General features: G+C 47.1%; 1 protein-coding gene across 1 annotated transcript in view; it reads right to left on the bottom strand.

The window, feature by feature from the left end:
- SLC24A1 (solute carrier family 24 member 1) overlaps window positions 1–19073 on the bottom strand; it is a 24297-nt gene extending 5224 nt beyond the window's left edge. The window contains exons 1-8 of the mRNA XM_043523572.1: window positions 17884–19073; window positions 15494–15556; window positions 14640–14748; window positions 12553–12639; window positions 10477–10592; window positions 9387–9587; window positions 7930–8019; window positions 2218–2384 (exon numbers count right to left, since the gene is read on the bottom strand). Coding sequence (XP_043379507.1) covers window positions 2218–2384; window positions 7930–8019; window positions 9387–9587; window positions 10477–10592; window positions 12553–12639; window positions 14640–14748; window positions 15494–15556; window positions 17884–18888 — 1838 coding nt within the window. The 5' untranslated portion in view covers window positions 18889–19073. The remainder of the gene's footprint in view (window positions 1–2217; window positions 2385–7929; window positions 8020–9386; window positions 9588–10476; window positions 10593–12552; window positions 12640–14639; window positions 14749–15493; window positions 15557–17883) is intronic.

Below are 19073 nucleotides of genomic sequence, written 5' to 3'. Positions count from 1 at the left end.
AACTACAAACCCACTATCAGCTCCTTTCATCCATTTTCCTCATAGAGGTTCCAGAGGAAAGAGAACAGATATGTCAAGGGACCCAAGGAGTGAGCAGAAAACCTTAAGGTGCTCCTGCAGCCTCTAAGGACTCGTTATGACGACAAGAGAACGTTCTTCTGCCCAAACCTGAGCTCAGGACACAGGATTTCCCACTTTCCAGGTGAATGGGTTGCTTCTACCCCAGACAAGTGGGTGTGAGAGAGAGCTTGAAGGAGTATCCCTTGTGCACTAAAGGCTTCATCCCATCCCTTCTTCTTCCATCACTAGTGATCCTGCCAGGTGCAAGCTGGTCCAGAATGAGTTCTCCTATCTCCTGGATATAGGAATGATAGAAGGCGTTCCTCCAGAAGAACGCTTCTCAGCATTTTACTCCAGCATCTTCTTTGTTCAGAAGTGCCCTGGGGATGTCAGTGCCATCTTCAACCTTAAAAGACTCAACAAATGGGTGAAGAAAACGAAGTTCTGTATGGAAACCTTACTTTGACAGTGAAATCCCTGTCTCAAGGGAAGAGGGTGCTGCAGGTGGTGGTCCAGTAACAACCTTGCCATCTGAGCAATCCGAAAGGGAAAAATGGGGGAAGCGGGGAGGGGTTTCCTTTTCCTTCTGTTTGTTCTCTTAACCCTCCCTGCTCCTAGCCACTGCTCGCTACTTCCCATGAGTAGCAGAATTGTGGGAGAGGCTGGGCTGCAGAATGGAAATTTTCTTCCCCAATAATTTCCTTTCTGCTAGCAGCATCTCCCACAATTCTGCTACGCTGGATGGCTCTGCAGCCAAGAGTCACCATTTTATTTGGACAGCTACCATATAAGCAAGGACTTATGTACAGTCTTACTTGCTTGGCGTTGGAATTACTCACTCATTATTCTCTCCCAGTTTCCATACAGCTTGGGAATGAATCGCCTGGCAGCAGGCCCGAGAAGGGCGCATGGCTAGCACAGGCTATTCTATGGCCTTGAACTGCCTCCGGAAACTGCAGACAGGAGGGGGGGAGTACACTGCCCACACGCAGCAGGACTGTGTGAGATGCTGCTAGCAGAAAGAAAATTACTGAGTCAGGAAATTTCCACTCCTTTACCACCTCTTCTTTTATCTATCAGAGATCTCTAACACAGCAATCTAGAGGGATGGCAGCTCTGTTCCAGCCAGTCTGAGCAGACTCCAGGGATGAAGAGCCTGGGCACCTGTAGAAGCAGCCCCAGAGCAGGAAGAGGAAACAGGATCAGGTAACTTGGCAGCAATCCAGGCCACCAGAAAGAGTTCTGTGCACCACAGTCTGGTCGATCAGGAATTGCCCCATCACATGGTCAGTGTTCTACTGTTTCAAAAGGTACCTAATTGTGAAACAGGCACTTGACAGCACTATGTACTTAGCAGCTGGCCTGAATCATTGAAAAACAAACTCTTCTTAAACCATGTTTTCAGATTTCTCTCTAAAGCATAGCTAGTAAAACATATTGATCAAAAACTATCACTGGGCTGTGTCATGCTGTAAGCTATACTAAATGTGCAAGCCCCTTTGCGTTCTTTTTAAATGACAGAGCTATTTAATTTTGGAAAAACAGCTACTCAGTGAGTACCACAGTGTGTCTGATTTTAAAATTCGCAATGTCAGCTGAATGCAGCAGATCTCTAGATCTTATCATATAAAAATCCATCAAACTGTAACAGGATCAATGCAAGTCCCATTACCCTAAACCATAAAAAAAAAAAACAGAAATAAATTTTTTTAAAACGTCAGTTAAGAGGGGGAAAACCTTCTCAGTTAAAGGAGGGACATTGTCACTGTCTCCAACACCTTGGTGCTGAAAGATTAAATGTTTTGAGGCACGCTGAGATCCTTGGGTAAAGCTGCTATTATTATTTATTTTAAACCACATACTCATGTTCAGTGGCACTTCAGCCGTTTAAACTAAAAACGTACACCACTTAAAAAGTCTTGAGTTATCCCCACACTGCAGTACCTGGCATTGGGTTTTAGTTATAAAGTCTCTCATTTGAACAGATTTCTGTAGTTAACTTGACCCAAAAAGAATGTGCGTAACTAACTGTCCCGCTGTTCTTTAATTTGGTTTTTATCCAACGTGAAAGTAACGAGTCAGATTTAGACTGGAATAGAAATACAGCATTTTCTACTTCAAAACAAACGTGACTCTTAATATGTGGCTAGTACTTACCCAACAGTGATATCAAAGATGTTGCTGCCCACAGAGCTGGAGACAGCCATGTCACCCAGGCCTTTACGTGCAACAATAACACTTGTGATGAGGTCAGGGATTGAAGTCCCTGCTGCCAGGATTGTTAAACCCATAATTTCCTCCGAAATCCCAATGGTTTCTCCAACCTAATAAACAGCAACAATGGTCCTTAGTTTTAAAACAAAGAATTGAATTAACCCTTTTCATTCCTGAAGGCGTGGTGCTGTATTTGGGTTGTGATTTTATCTGAAACCCCCTTAAAGGCTGCAGCCTATTTCTGCTTTTCAAGATACAAGATGGCCTAATTCTCTAGCTTGTTTTGATATGAAACCCTCTCTTTAATGGAAAGCTATTTCCTTTATCCCCTTCTAACTGCAAAGTGGGGCCTCGGAGGCGAGCCGCAGTGGGAGCGTGTTCCGTTGCAGCACAGCAGGCGTCTGTCTTGGACCGTCTCCAGAAGGTGCGGCGTTCGCTTTACTCTCCTAATTTAAAACTGGCCCAAATCACGATCAGTTCTTTCTCTGAGTGGTCTGCCTAGTTGGACACACAACCCATTTGCTGATTGAGATCTCTACTGTGGTTTGGTGCCCACAATTTCTGCTGATTCGTGGTTTGATTAACTATAAGATAGGCGTACAATATATCACCAAATACAAAGTGTAGGCCCCAATCCTGCAAGGGGCCGAGTACCTTCGCCTCCCCTTGAATAGCAAATTGATATTAAGGCAAGAGGCGTGAGGGCACTGAGCACCATGCTATATCAGACCCTATATTATTAGAAATTTAATTAGAGAAGGATAAAACACTTATGTCCCCCCATTGAAACATGCATTGATAAAAAGACTATTAAGATAATTGTCAGCTTGACGACATTTCTTCCACTGATGCACAAATTCCCTTAGAAACTGGGGGGGGGATGGAATTAATCTTTGTCAAATGAAAAAGGACGGAATTGAACATTCTCACTTGGGTTCTCCCAGAACAAAATGTCTCGTGTTAATTGGATGGCAGTAGCTATAAAGTCATTGAAAACAAAGGGTAACATCTGTGCTTCAACAGCACATCTGTGCTGCTGCCACTGTAATATAGACGGTTCCTACATCGACGGAAACAGTTCTTCCGTCACTGTAATCCACCTCTCCAAGAGCTGGAAGCTAGGTCCGTGGAACAATTCTTAGGCTGACCTAATTATATCATGTGGGCTGCAAAATTTTTCACAGGCCTGAGCCATGTAGCTTGAGGTATCTGAAGGGAAAAGCTCAGACTTGCAGATGGAAGCAGGACTAGGGAATTCTGAGGGGAGACTGGGTGAGGAAAGTGGTCAGTGGAAGCATGTGACTAAAAGAACTAGGCAGAGGAAAAGGCGGGCTAGTGAAGGAGAAATAGAGCTTAAGAATAGGTTTGCAGAGTTGGAAAATGAAGAAGGGGCTCAGCAGGTAGTCACTGAGGGTGACAGGGCAAGGAAGAAGAGAAGAGAGGTTAGTCCTATAGGAAAAGGGGAAGAGTTAATGGAGATTACACCAAATATGAGCCCCAGGAGGATACAGGATGGGTTAAAAAGGATTACAAGGGAGAATGGGAATGGAAAGAACTTGCAGCCAGAGGGAACAGGGGATAGACTGGAGAATAGCACCGTCACTAGGAAAAGGCAGGTCTATGTGATTGGGGACTCTTTACTGAGAAGAATAGATAGGCCTGTAACCAGAGCTGATCCAGAAAATAGGAGGGTGTGCTGTCTTCCGGGTGCTAAGATACGGGATGTAGACCTGAGGTTGAAAAGGATTCTAAAGGGAGCGGGAAAGAATCCCCTAATTATCCTTCATGTGGGAACAAATGATACGGCTAGATTCTCGCTGGAAAGTATTAAGGGAGACTATGCTAGGCTGGGGAGGACACTTAAGGAAATTGAGGCTCAGGTGATCTTTAGTGGGATTCTGCCTGTTCCTAGAGAAGGGCAACAAAGGTGTGACAAGATTATGACTATCAATAGATGGCTTAGGCAGTGGTGCTATAAGGAGGGCTTTGGGATGTATGGCCATTGGGAGGCATTCATGGATAGAGGACAGTTCTCTCGGGATGGACTTCATCTGAGTAGGGAAGGAAATAGACTTCTAGGATGGAGGCTGGCACAACTGATTAAGAGAGCTTTAAACTAGGAAATTGGGGGAGATGGTTGGGAGATGTCCAGGTAATCTCCACGCCAGAATTCAGCATAGAGTGGAAAGAAAATGAAGTAAGAGTGGATACAGCTGTAGGTAGGAGGAAGGGCAGTGTAGATACAAGTCTAATAGGTTATACTGGTAGTAAAATAACCGTGCCTAATAGGGTACAGAATGTGAGTGAGGCTAAACAGCAAAAATTAAGATGTTTGTACACTAATGCAAGGAGCCTAGGTAACAAAATGGAGGAACTAGAGTTACTGGTGCAGGAAGTGAAACCAGATATCATAGGTATAACAGAGACCTGGTGGAATAGTAGTCACGACTGGGCTACAAGTATTGAAGGGTATGTGCTGTTTAGGAAAGACCGAAATAAAGGTAAAGGTGGTGGAGTAGCACTGTATATCAATGATAAGATAGAATGTAAAGAAATAAGAAGCGATGAAATGGGTATGACTGAGTCTGTCTGGGCAAAAATTAAATTGGGGAAGAAAACTATTAGAGCCTCCCCTGGGATAGTGCTTGGGGTGTGCTATAGACCGCCGGGATCTAATTTGGATATGGATAGAGCCCTTTTTAATGTTTTTAATAAAGTAAATACTAATGGAAACTGTGTGATCATGGGAGACTTTAACTTCCCAGATATAGACTGGAGGACGAGTGCTAGTAATAATAATAGGGCTCAGATTTTCCTAAATGCGATAGCTGATGGATTCCTTCAGCAAGTAGTTGCTGAACCGACTAGAGGGGATGCCATTTTAGATTTGGTCTTGGTGAGTAATGAGGACCTCATAGAGGAAATGGTTGTAGGGGATAATCTTGGCTCAAGTGATCATGAGCTAATTCAGTTCAAACTGAATGGAAGGATTAACAAAAATAAATCTGCGACTAGGGTTTTTGATTTCAAAAGGGCTGACTTTCAAAAATTAAGGAAATTAGTTAGGGAAGTGGATTGGACTGAAGAATTTATGGGTTTAAAGGTAGAGCAGGCCTGGGATTATTTTAAATTAAAGCTGCAGAAGCTATCGGAAGCCTGCATCCCAAGAAAGGGGAAAAAATTCATAGGCAGGAGTTGTAGACCAAGCTGGATGAGCAAGCATCTTAGAGAGGTAATTAAGAAAAAGCAGAAAGCATATAGGGAGTGGAAGAAGGGAGGGATCAGTAAGGCAAGCTACCTTATTGAGGTCAGAATATGTAGGGATAAAGTGAGACAGGCTAAAAGTCAAGTAGAGTTGGACCTTGCAAAGGGAATTAAAACCAATAGTAAAAGGTTCTATAGTCATATAAATAGGAAGAAAACAAAGAAAGAGGAAGTGGGACCGCTAAAAACTGAGGATGGAGTGGAGGTCAAGGATAATCTAGGCATGGCCCAATATCTAAACAAATACTTTGCCTCAGTCTTTAATAAGACTAAAGAGGATCTTAGGGATAATGGTAGCATGATAAATGGGAATGAGGATATGGAGGTAGACATCACCATATCTGAGGTAGAAGCGAAACTCAAACAGCTTAATGGGACTAAATCGGGGGGCCCAGATAATCTTCATCCAAGAATATTAAAAGAATTGGCACAAGAAATTGCAAGCCCATTAGCAAGAATTTTTAATGAATCTGTAAACTCAGGGGTTGTACCGTATGATTGGAGAATTGCTAACATAGTTCCTATTTTTAAGAAAGGGAAAAAAAGTGATCCAAGTAATTATAGGCCTGTTAGTTTGACATCTGTAGTATGCAAGGTCTTGGAAAAAATTTTGAAGGAGAAGGTAGTTAAGGACATTGAAGTCAATGGTAAATGGGACAAAATACAACATGGTTTTACAAAAGGTAGATCGTGCCAAACCAACCTGATCTCCTTCTTTGAGAAAGTAACAGATTTTTTAGATAAAGGAAACGCAGTGGATCTAATTTACTTAGATTTTAGTAAGGCGTTTGATACGGTGCCACATGGGGAATTATTAGTTAAATTGGATAAGATGGGCATCAATAGGAAAATTGAAAGGTGGATAGGGAATTGGTTAAAGGGGAGACTACAACGGGTCCTACTGAAAGGTGAACTGTCAAGTTGGAGGGAGGTTACCAGTGGAGTTCCTCAGGGATCGGTTTTGGGACCAATCTTATTTAATCTTTTTATTACTGACCTGGGCACAAAAAGTGGGAGTGTGCTAATAAAGTTTGCAGATGATACAAAGCTGGGAGGTATTGCTAATTTAGAGAAGGATAGGGATACCCTACAGGAGGATCTGGATGACCTTGTAAACTGGAGTAATAGGAATAGGATGAAATTTAATAGTGAGAAGTGTAAGGTCATGCATTTAGGGATTAATAACAAGAATTTTAGTTATAAGCTAGGGACGCATCAACTAGAAGTAACGGAGGAGGAAAAGGACCTTGGAGTATTGGTTGATCATAGGATGACTATGAGCTGCCAATGTGATATGGCTGTGAAAAAAGCTAATGTCGTCTTGGGATGCATCAGGAGAGGTATTTCCAGTAGGGATAAGGAGGTCTTAGTACCGTTATATAAGGCACTGGTGAGACCTCACCTGGAGTACTGTGTGCAGTTCTGGTCTCCCATGTTTAAGAAGGATGAATTCAAACTGGAACAGGTACAGAGAAGGGCTACTAGGATGATCCGAGGAATGGAAAACTTGTCTTATGAAAGGAGACTCAGGGAGCTTGGCTTGTTTAGCCTAACTAAAAGAAGGTTGAGGGGAGATATGATTGCTCTCTATAAATATATCAGAGGGATAAATACCAGAGAGGGAGAGGAATTATTTAAACTCAGTACCAATGTGGACACAAGAACAAATGGATATAAACTGGCCACTAGGAAATTTAGATTAGAAATTAGACGAAGGTTTCTAACCATCAGAGGAGTGAAGTTTTGGAATAGCCTTCCGAGGGAAGTAGTGGGGGCAAAAGATCTATCTTGCTTTAAGATTAAACTCGATAAGTTTATGGAGGAGATGGTATGATGGGATAACATGGCTTTGGTAATTAAATATTCATGGTAAATAGGCCCAATGGCCTGTGATGGGTTTTAGATGGGGTAAGATCCAAGTTACCCGGGAAAGAATTTTCTGTAGTATCTGGCTGATGAATCTTGCCCATATGCTCAGGGTTTAGCTGATCGCCATATTTGGGGTCGGGAAGGAATTTTCCTCCAGGGCAGATTGGAAGGCCCTGGAGGTTTTTCGCCTTCCTCTGTAGCATGGGGCACGGATCACTTGCTGGAGGATTCTCTGCTCCTTGAGGTCTTTAAACTACAATTTGAGGACTTCAATAGCACAGATATAGGTGTGAGGTTTTTTTGTGGGAGTGGTGGGTGAAATTCTGTGGCCTGCGTTGTGCAGGAGGTCAGACTAGATGATCATAATGGTCCCTTCTGACCTAAATATCTATGAATCTATGAATCTATTTAATTTGTAGGGTGTAGACCAGGTCAAATGTGTCTGCCACAGTGGGGCATTTTCCCCCCTCCACTTGTTTTTTGAACCACTCTTTGTTTTTAGGGAGAAAGAGAACCTCTTACCTGATGTGCCCACCACACCATGAGGTAGGAGAATGCTGCAATCCAGACGATGGCTCCTAGAAATGTGATGGCAAAGAAGTTTCTAGACCTCTGTTCAAAGCAAGTTTGAAAAGAAAACAATTAGGGTTCTGATCTTTCCAACAGCCCTATCCACCCTCCATCACTTCACCTCATAGTCTTATTTTAACATGGCCCCATAGTCTCTGGTATCATTTTGTTTGATTTTTCACACCTCTAAGTGCCGAGTTTTTCTTGATACCTTGGGTGGTTGCTTAAAACAAGCTTCACCGGGCTTAGTTTCCACTCCACGCTATTTTATTGCGTTTCATGCCACTGCCAGTATTTTTTGCAGAGGCTCTTGCATCCTGTCATGTGCCTGTTCAGTGGGCAGACTGAACCCTCATTGCTAACGGCCTGCAGCCATGTAGTAGAGCAGCGGTGCCCGAGCCCGGGTCCGACCCCGACTGCCTGAGGCCCAAGCCCAAGGGCTTCAGCCCTGGGCAGTGGGGCTCAGGTTACAGGCTCCCTGCCTGGGGTTGAAGCCCTTGGGCTTCAGCTTTGCCCGCACCCTCCCAAGGGCGGCGGGGCTCGGGTTTCGGCTTTGGCCCCCCCGCAGCTGGGGTGGTGGGGTTCGGGCGGGCTCCTGGGGTGGTGTAGTAATTTTTGTTGTCAGAAGGGGGTCGTGGTGCAGTGAAGTTTGAGAACCGCTGTAGTAGAGAAATATCTGATATAACCAGTGCCGCTAGGTGCTATGACTACCCGCTGCGAATGAAATGCCATGGGTCTAGAGAGCAGCAGTGTGGAGTAATTCAGTCTCCTACCGGTTAATGAGCTCTATGGCCAGTCCTACGCAGGCACAGAAACAATTTTTGTTTATTTCTTCTTTACATTTTTCAGTGTTTGCTTTAAAAAAAAAAAGTGCTGACGTGGGGAGTGACGTTTTCTAGCTCCGAGCAGGTATAATGAACGCAGCAGCAGCGCGAAGCTGCCCACGCTTCCCTGCCGATCTGCCTCCCACACAACACGGACTGACTCCTTGGCAAGGACAGAGGGGAGCTCGGTCTCCGAGCTCGTTCTGTTGTTAGCCTCTTTTCTGCCACTGCTAGCTGAGAGTACCACCTGCAGTGGTGGTTTCTGTCCTACCAAATCTGGGACTGACACAGCCTCCGCGGTTTCCTAGAGGAGTCTCTGCTACTCAGCATTAGCCATTGCCTGCTGGTTTTGCCTAGTAAAATTCAGGGCAAGGTAGAGAAGAATACCTGCTTTTGGTTACTTCTTGCCTTTGAAAGCAACCCCAGTCCCAGAACTGGGGCTCCAGCTCCCACTACCATCAGTGGGAAGTAGGTACATAGAGGCCCTAGCTATCTATGGGGAAAACACAAACCATGTGGCTCTGTTGCTAATAAAGCTAGAGTTCAGTTATCCATCGCAGTGGCATAAAGAAAGTAAAATCTTACTGGGTTCCTAACATCGGGCACTGTGAGCCAGAGAGGGAACACAATGGGCAGGAGGAAAAGGTAAATCGCTTGTTTTCTCCTGGTCTCTGGCCATTTGAGGGATAATGGCTCGTCATTTTCTTCCTCCTCATCTTCATCCTCACTCTCATCATCACAATCTTCCTCCTCCTCAGAGCTGCTGCCTTCTGTATCCGGAGAGCACTGTAAACCAAAAAAAAACACACACACACCCCACACACATTTTGAAACAACTAGAAATCTACATTGACGGCTCCACATGTGCGTGTGCGCACACACACAGAGCCGTGGCTGGCTCAGTGTGTTCCTGTCCCCCAGGGCAGAGATCTTGTTTTTGATTATCCCACTTGTAAATATTTGCAGAACAGTCCGTCCCCCAGGTCACCATTACGTGACCACGTTGTGAATGACCCCCTCTCAGTGCAGGTGCCCAGAGAGGCTGCAGTCAGACTCCTGAATATCTTAAGTATATGTATTGCAATAGTGCCCAGAGGCCCTGGTCATAAATCGGGACCCCGTTGTGTTGGGCACTGGACACACACAGACAATACATGTTACCTGGCTTTAAAACCACCAGGTCATCAACACCACAAAATATTCTCATCTCTTTAAAGGGGCCACTGTCCCTTCCCTGGGTTAGGGCAAATCATATTAAAACAAAAAGAACTACCACGGAGGATGACACAGTCTTTGCCCTAACCAATTTACACAGGTTGTGATAGCCTCATTTCCACTGCGGAGTCACTTACTCCTTGAGCAGTCTCTCTGAAATCAATGGGACAGCTTGAGAAGTAAAGCAGTATACTACGTGAGGCTACCACAGTCTGGTGCTGTAGGACCTCTGAGCCTGGATTTAACTAGAAGGAGCATTTTGGGGTCTTAGCTGACTGGGTCTAACTAGTTACTCGTATTCGCTCTCTCTGTTGCCACTCAAGCTAGCTTGCTACTACAAGGAAGGTCTGTTTAGAGTGGCTAATTACTTGAGTTGGGCTGTGCCCTCTTTCACCGGACATGGCTCTGAGGTTTTGGCCTGGGCTGAGCTCTTGTTCCATGTGGCTCCAGTTCACAGTACCTGCCCGCCATGGGGTTTGTCCGCACTGTGTTCATCCTCCACCGCGCTGAGGTTGGAGTCGCTGACAGGTGTGGCTTGAACAATGGTTGCTAATTCTGCTTCTGCTTTGTTCTCTGCTTGAAAGGATGAGAGAGAGAGCTGGGCCCAGTGATGCAAGCAGTTAGAGATGACCTCCCCCCTTATCAGCAGGGAGCTTGAGAGTGTGAAACATTTACGTTTCCAACCCCATAAACTGAAGCAGTGCAGAGCAAGCTCTTTCTGAAGGGTTGGAAGGTCAATCTGTTTGTTTCCTCTGATTATCCTACGGATACACCCCAGTTATAGAGTGTGGCCAGCAAAAGCAGGTCCCGATCAGGCCCACTAACCTTGGATGTGTAGCAGCTTTGCCTCACCTCTTTGTGCTGGGGCATCACTTCTGTAATACCCATGCGGCTAAAGGCACACATAGCGAAGGGAGGGAGTGCTGATTGGCTGATTGCTAGCGGACATGTGTCGCGGCGCAGAGTTTGAGAATTCTATTAAAGCCAGCCTCAACAACCAGGCAGGATGCAGGGCTCTGCTTCCTTCTTTCCACCATGACAGGGGCATTCTCTAGGGGCTGGCATTGTTCAAGGTTTCTCAGAAACGACTGTTCTGGCTGCCAGGCTTTAATCCCTAATCACCTGGCACATGTCCAAAGAGAAAAGTGCTGACACCCGATAACAAAGGAAAAAATCCCCAGAACTCCTCTGTGCTGGTCCCTCCAGGAATGTCATTAACCCATGTTACCGAAAGCGAGAGAAACCTACAAACAGCCGCTCAGAACAGTGCTGGAACATGGATATTGCACAGTGGTGGGAAGACGGGCATTGAGTCAGAGAGAATGGGACCTTGACATGCTGCTGTAATGTGGCTTAGCGAATATGTTCTGGGCCCATCTATATAGCCAAATCTGCTGGGTCAGGGGATCATGTTCAAACAGAATCATACCTAGACTAGTATTGTAGGATGGTTTTGCCTGAGCTGTACAGGCTGAACCTAACTCCCTTATAATGGTTTTAGTGATCCTGTTTTTACAGCCTTGCACAAATGTGAGGTCAGGTTTTCAGAAGCTGTCCTTGGCATGTGCCATTTGGGGGTTGCATAACGAGATGCGCAGAAGTGGGACTTTGAAAACGTCTGGCCTGAGGGTATAGCACAGTTTGGTAACTTGGATAGGATGTCACCTTGCCCCATCTATACAAGAAAGATCCTCCAGGGGGCAGATCCTCACCTGGGGTAAATAGTGGTGGCTCTACTGAAGTCAGTGGAACTATGAAAATTTGCTCCAGCTGAGAATACGCCCCCCAGATCTTTATCTAGGGCTTTACCACAGCTTGGTCCCATCTACACAGGCAAGTCCAAACTATGTTATTACATGATCAGGGCACTCCAGTGGTATAGCACCGTGCCTGCGAAGATGGGCGCTTCAGTGCGAATGTTACCCATCCACTTTCAGATGGCTCCAGCCCCACGAATAGCATAGATCCATGTTGCAGCGCGGGACAGCTACCACCTCTACAAGTGCTAGCTCAAGCAGCCTATGAATTGCTACTGAAATAGATAAAGCCAGCAGCTATTCAGAAGACAGTCGCACAGTCACCCTGCCACATTCCAGTCGAGGAGTCAGACCCAGCTCCCAGGCTCAGGCTCTTATGTTTGTTTTAAAGAACAAATCGCATTTGCAGCCCCCCTGTTGTCTTAGTGACGCATCAAGCACCCAGCTGCTGAATGTAATGGCGCAATCCTCCCTTCTGATTGAATAGCCCGTCCCGCATCCTGGTCATTTCCATTTGGATGCTTATTTAACTAATGTACTCCCAGGGCTCTGCAGGAATTAACTTGATTGCCAGCTCTTGGTGCCGGTATATATCCCGAGCGTTTGCAGCTGCGTTTGCACAGACAGCTGCATGTGATCAGTGCTCGCGGAGTAGGAATTTGTGTTGCATGGCTACATGTCATGGGCCGTCCCAGATCTGCAGTGCTGGTGGGGTGAGCAAGTACAGTGCAAAGCAAAAGGACGCTACAGGCAAATGGCGCAGCTTGCCTTGAGCTCACCTTCCGGTTTCACTCCTTGTCTGACCTGAGAGCCTAGTTTGCCCGTAGCCAAATTGCTCATGATGTCAAGCTTGTCTTTAAACTTTGCTGGGAATAAGAAGAGGGACAGGCCTATCATCAGGAGTAAGGAATTAACTCCCACCCAGTTGTGAGCAGCCACCCCACAAAGCCGCCTACTCGAGTTACTGTGTGCTCACTGGCACTGCGCTCCCCCATGTGTGGTGCTAGGACATTGCGGGGTACATCCCCTGGTTCTTTGCAGCAAGCTGATCTGCTCTATAATTCTTTCCCTGTGAATTGTGGGAGAACCTGGCTGTCCTCTGGGCACATGGGGCATTGTGGGAAGACATTGGAGGACTATCAGCATTTGAGTGGTTTACCAAAGTGGAGAGGTTACTAGCCCTAGCAAGAGCAGCACCCGGGATCTAGCCTAGATCCCAGGATGGGCCAGCAAGCCTGGGTTGAAAGCACCACTAAGTTCAGGTGAGAGGTTTTGAGTGTGGAGGTGACTGATTAACATTTCAGGTTGTTCTGCAGGGGATGGTGTGAGGATAGGGCTGCTCGCAGGCTCGTCCTGTATTATCTCTAGCTACGTGGCAGGGTTACAGTGTGTGTGACTTTGCTCACGGTATTAATAAAACGATCACAGATACAGAAGGGTTTCCTAAATGTGAGTGTTACAGCTGTGCACATTGGGGTTCCAAGCTGAACAGTAACTTTAATAATACTGGGCCTGATCTTGAGACAAGAACCTATCTGAGTGTTAACTGGGATGATTTAGTTGGGGACTGGTCCTGCTTTGAGCAGGGGGTTGGACTAGATGACCTCCTGAGGTCTCTTCCAACCCTGATATTCTATGATTCTTAAGTAATCAGTATAATTAACACATAATCCATAAATCAGGCAACACTAGTGTCTCAGGCCACGATCTCATAGCACCTGACAAAGGCAGCTGGATGACAGAGTTGGTGGGGGCATATTTAGCCGAATGATATTTCAGTGAGAAATGGGATGGGGGTGGGAGGGTAAAATTGCAGCCCCGTGTTTTTAGTTTTCCAACCAGCTCTAGCTCTCATCCCCCTGGTACAGAGGGGGAAAGGATAAGTCAGAGCTCAGAGCCAGACTCCCTGCGGCCTTACCCCTTGTACTGTCATTTAACCATGTGCAGAGTGGGTATGGAACGCTCCAAGGCAGAGCTCCCCCATTGCTGTGCACAGATGCAAACAGCTGGGTGCTGTGGCGAATGCCCAGGCTCGCTCTCTAACTACTAGACCACCCTGTCTCCCTGATGCTCTCCCAGCTGCTAGTGGGAGATAAAGCACTTGCATTGCAGAGGGGTGGATCAGGGCAGCCATGCCCCAGCACTGTATGGGACTAAGCTGTTGGCTCCCTGAGCGAAGTCTGTGGACCCCTCTAGGAGTGGAGTGTGAGGGCGGGCTGGGCATCTCTCGACCAAGATAAACTGATTAGCTTCGGGCCTGACTGGCCACTGGCCAGTTTGCATGAGATCAGCCTCAGTGATTTGAAAGTGGGACATTAATTCTCCTGACATGCGTTCCAAGGGCGGGGGCTGTTGCTGATGTAGCCTGGTGAAAAGAAAACGTCTGGCTACAAATTCACGGCCTCATTAAACATCAGCTTGGAAAGGTGCATATTTTTATGTGGCCAGTCATCCTTCAGCTGCTGGGGAAACGGTTCAGCGCCATAGCAAAACCAGATCTGCTGGATTTGTCCTTGCTTGTGTCTTTCCAGGTATGTTTAATGAGTCTGGGTGGTTTTTGTTGTTGTAATAACAGCTCCCACCGCACATCAGAAATGGAGTGCCATTTCCTCCAGGCACAGGGCCCTTGATTGGAGAGAGGACTGAACTTTGGAAAGTACTCCCATTCTGAAATAATTGTATGCACGCACTGCTGTGGATCAGCTTCTCAGCTGCTGTAAACTGGAACAGCCGAACTGATTTCAATGGAGCTGTGCTGATTTTCACCAGCCTAGGACCTGATCCTGTGTCTATCGCTGTGAGCTTTGCCTGCATCCAGGCCACAGAACTGAGAGTCGAATCACACAGAGGTGGGGCGTTAGCTCACCTTCGGCCAGGGGGTCCAGGGTGTGGATCATGAGCTGGCAGATGGTGGTGCGCATGTGGCTGTTGTGCAGAGAGGCGGCGCTGCCTCCTCGCTGGAAGGGTGGCATGAGCTGTAGAACAGGGTGAATGTACAACACGGCCATTAATCCCCGGCCCCCTGGCTATTTGCCCACAGTCAGACTATTCCTGTCTTTTAGTGCTGACGCCCGGGAGGCTGATGTCTCCAAGCCAATCAACAGGGCCAGGACAGGGAGCAGCAGTGCAAGTTTCCCATCCCTGCCTCACTAACGTGTCTCAGCCAGCTCCAGGGAAGAAAGAGGAGGTCAGTCTCCATAGCCTATCCATGGCCTCTCTGCAGAGACTGCCAAAAAGGAGGGTCCTAAGTTAGGCCCTGATCCAGCAAAGCATATGCTTAAAGTTGAGCACATGCTTAAGCTGTTGGCTGGCTTGGGGCCTTAGTTCCAGTTATGGTGGTTTATCTGTTGTGGGCATTTGTCTGGGAAGTGGACTGAGAATCATCCACATTACTCTGACTAAGCCTGCCCCTCTGATCAAGTTCACAGTATCCCCGAGAGTAGCATCAGATTACAGCACTGGCCTATCCTGAGACAAGCCAGTTTCTGCCTCCGCTTCCATTTGCTCAATAGCCATGGCTGCTCCTGTTCACAAAGGCAGAATTTGATTCATATTTCCTCACACCGAGAAGAGGACACGTTCTGAAAGGCGTTTGTGCCCTTTCCTTTCCTGACCGACATAATGGTTTCTGCCTGGTGTATCTATTTAAATTCAGAGCTGGTTCCAGTTGTAATAACTCCAGATCCATATAGTGTTGCACAGACTATTATATCCACCTACCTCCGGTCTCTTGCTGTCATCTGAGTGCTTTGCTCCACCCCTTGCAACTGACCCATTGCCTTGCTGCATGGAAACAAGAATATAAAATTGTGGGAATGCCATTCGTTCTTCATCAACCTGCACGGATTCTGCCCTTGCAAGGAAGTGTCTACAGATCTCTGCCTATGAGGTTTGCTCACAGAACTGGAGTCACACACTTGCCTCAGTGGGGAGGATCTCGTGGCCACATAGAGGGGTAGGCGGAGTGGCCTGGAAACCCTATAGATCCCCAGGATCTGTGAGCAAGACAAAACGCAGTCGTATGGATCTTGTGCAAGATCTCCCCTTCTGCAGTGCTTCCTGAGGAGCTGGGTAACCATTGCCTCTGTCCCCAGCATCTATGCCTTACCCATCTGCTGAGAGGGAGAGCAGGTGCAGAGGGGGTTAATCCTGCACTGTGCAGCGTTGCTTTCCACACATGGAGTCTGGGATCACATTTCTTGCTCATGGCTGGTTCCAGCAGCTATACAGTCTGCTGCTGTCTCACAGCTAGAATTCTCCCTTAGTTCAAAGGGCAGGGGCTTGTGCCTTGGGTGCTGAAGACCCCAGGTTTGATTCTTGCTGTTGACCATGGTGTGTATTGATTTATGCACGCAGCTGATGTTACACATGGGTTTCCTATTGGAAATCTGCCGTGTTCAGAGGGGAGCATAATTCATGGGCTGGCAGCTCCTTGGCTCCACACTTCCCCACCTTTGAACTGTGGATCTCCAGCCCGCTCTTGCTCCCTTTCTTCAGCTTCTTTTAGGGGAGCAAAAGGGGGTTGGAGATCCACAGTTCAAGAAAATGGCAAAACTCTTTAGAAAAACTTTCTCAGTTTCCCATTAGATGAGGTTGTCCTGCAGTATTTGCACATATGTCTCCTGATTTACGTGGAGCGCTCTCTGCGCCACTCATCCCTTTCAGTATCATTCTTTGGTCTCAGAGTAGCGGCCATGTTAGTCTGTATTCGCAAAAAGAAAAGGAGTACTTGTGGCACCTTAGAGACTAACCAATTTATTTGAGCATAAGCTTCCGATGAAGTGAGCTGTAGCTCACGAAAGCTTATGCTCAAATAAATTGGTTAGTCTCTAAGGTGCCACAAGTCCTCCTTTTCTTTGGTCTCTGCTCCTTTTCACATTCTGCACAAAAAAGGTGTGATGATACCACAATTACACATAGTTTTCATATACCACAGGAGTCAGTATCTTAGACTGCTCAGCATCTAGCCCAGGGGAGGGCAAACTGTGGCCCATGGGCCAGATCCGGCCCATCAGGGCTTTCCATCTGGCCTGTGGGATTGCCAGCCCCGTGGCATAGCTGGGACTAAGACAGGCTTTGTGCCTGCTCTTGCCCTGCACCACTCCCAGAAGTGGACGGCACCACGTCCCTTCGGCCCCTGGGTGGGGGCGGGGTAGAGAGTTCCGTGCGCTGCCCTCACCTGCAGGCACCGCCCCCTGCAGCTCCCATTGGCCAGGAACAGGGAACCACGGCCAATGGGAGCTTTGGGGGTGGTACCTGCAGGCAAGGGCAGTGCACCCGGCGGAGCTGCCTGCCCCCGCCCCCAAGGAGCCACTGCCGGACATGCTGGCCACTTCGGGGAGTGGCGTGGTGCCAGGACAGGCAGGGAGCCTGCCTTAGCCCCGCTGCATGCTGCTGCTCAAGGTAAGTGGCACCAGGCCAGAGCCCGCACCCCTCCTGCCCCCCAACCCCCTGCCCAGAGCCCCCTCCCACACGCCGCACTCCCTCCTGCATCCCAATCCCCTGCCCCAGCCCTACATTCATGGCCTTGCATACAATTTCCCCATCCAGATGTGGCCCTCGGGCCAAAAAGTTTGCCCACTCCTGATCTAGCCTGACAGGCGAAAGGGAAGGATTGTGATCTTTATATTGTTCAGATTCAAACAATCAAAGAAATGCTCCTGTTCGCTCCTAGGATGCTCATTTCAAGCCAGTGTGTCTTCTGTGGTTCCCGACTGCTAATGTAGGCCCTATATCTCCAGCAGCGAATGGGACTGAATCATCTAGTTCCCACTAATGACAGCTGAGTGGAAAATACCATACATCTCTCTGAAAATGCAGAGGTGCGCCTAATGGATACAGTAATGAATTGTTCTACAGTTGAGCCCCCTTTGAATGGATTATGGACTTTTCCTTGATTTCCCCCTCACTTCCTAATATTTAGATTACGTTCCCTCACCTTTTAACAATCATCAGTAAGTAAAGCAATTGTCTTGACCAACAGTTGTAGTTTTGAAGGGGTTGATTAGGTTGGTCCCATGCACCCTTTGCCAAGGAGCCTCAACCTTTCTTTGTGCTTTAAGTGAGAACAAATATTTCCAACAAGGCAACACAACAACGAGGACACTAACCTTCCTTGTGTCTTCAGAAGTGGCCGCCTTCACAGTACTACTTGTCTTGTTCACCAGTTCCTTCACCCATTGTTCTAAGTAAACGTTCCATTTCATGGTGAGCACATAGAGGGCGTAGGCACTCAACAAAAGGATGCTTTCCCACCAAACAATGAAGCTGTCTAAGAAAAACAGGATGAGCATCAGTAAGTCTAGAATGTAGAATGAGACGTCTCTAAACAAGGGCCACCAGGTCAAGTGGAGTATCTCCCTCGAGAAAAGGGCACAGGTGCCAATGACAAAAAGAATATTAAACACTGCTGAGCCTACAATGGTGCCAATGCCCACGTTGCTATGTGAGATGAAGACACCTATGAGAGAGGTGAAGAGTTCTGGTGCTGATCCGCCTGCTGCCATGAAGGTGGCCCCTGCCACATCATCGGAGATTTGCAACTTCTCCGTGATTACATCCAAGGCGGGGACAAAATATTCATCACACACTATGGCCAAGGCCACAAACACATACATCATGCCAAAGATGTGAAGTATGACCCACCCTTTCCTGCGCTCCTCCAAGCTAAAAAGGTCTTGAGGGTATTCTCCATGGGAGGGGGGTGTTGGGTAACTTCCCTCTTCATCCAGGTGGCTCAGATTGACACTTCCTAGGGGTGGGGTTGCATTTACTGATGATGTGATGGGCACGGTTGGTGTAGGGTCCACATATACACAATGCCTTATCTTGGATGCTGTTGTCCCATTGTCCACTGCAGCAGCCTTATTGCTGGAAAGGTCCCTGGTGGTCACTTTCACTTGGTCCTCAGGCTGAGATGCTGTCCAAGGTGCTGAACGAATTTTAGGGCCACAGAGAAGCTGATAGATGGAAAAAGCCAATACCATGGACAGTAGGAAAAGAACCCGGTTCCTCTGAAGCCTTCTCCTCAGTGGTAAATGCATTTCCCGAATGCTCACAAATCTGATCAATGTTCCTGGAGCCAATGGAGACTTCTCCTGGTCACCAAACTGCATTTACATCTATCATTGGGAGTCTCTTGCTGCTCCTAGATGTAGGGATCTCAACAGGACCGGAACTACATGCTACAAAAAGTGTAGAATCCTACAAAAGAAGAAGTTCTAGTGTGAAACACGTAGTGCAAGGATCTACTGTCACCTAACTCAACTCAACGCATTATTAACTGGCATTATGTTTGCAT

The sequence above is a fragment of the Chelonia mydas genome, chromosome 10 (genome assembly GCF_015237465.2).
Source record: "Chelonia mydas isolate rCheMyd1 chromosome 10, rCheMyd1.pri.v2, whole genome shotgun sequence".
Lineage (NCBI taxonomy): Eukaryota > Metazoa > Chordata > Testudines > Cheloniidae > Chelonia > Chelonia mydas.
This window is presented reverse-complemented; position numbering and strand designations above follow the sequence as displayed.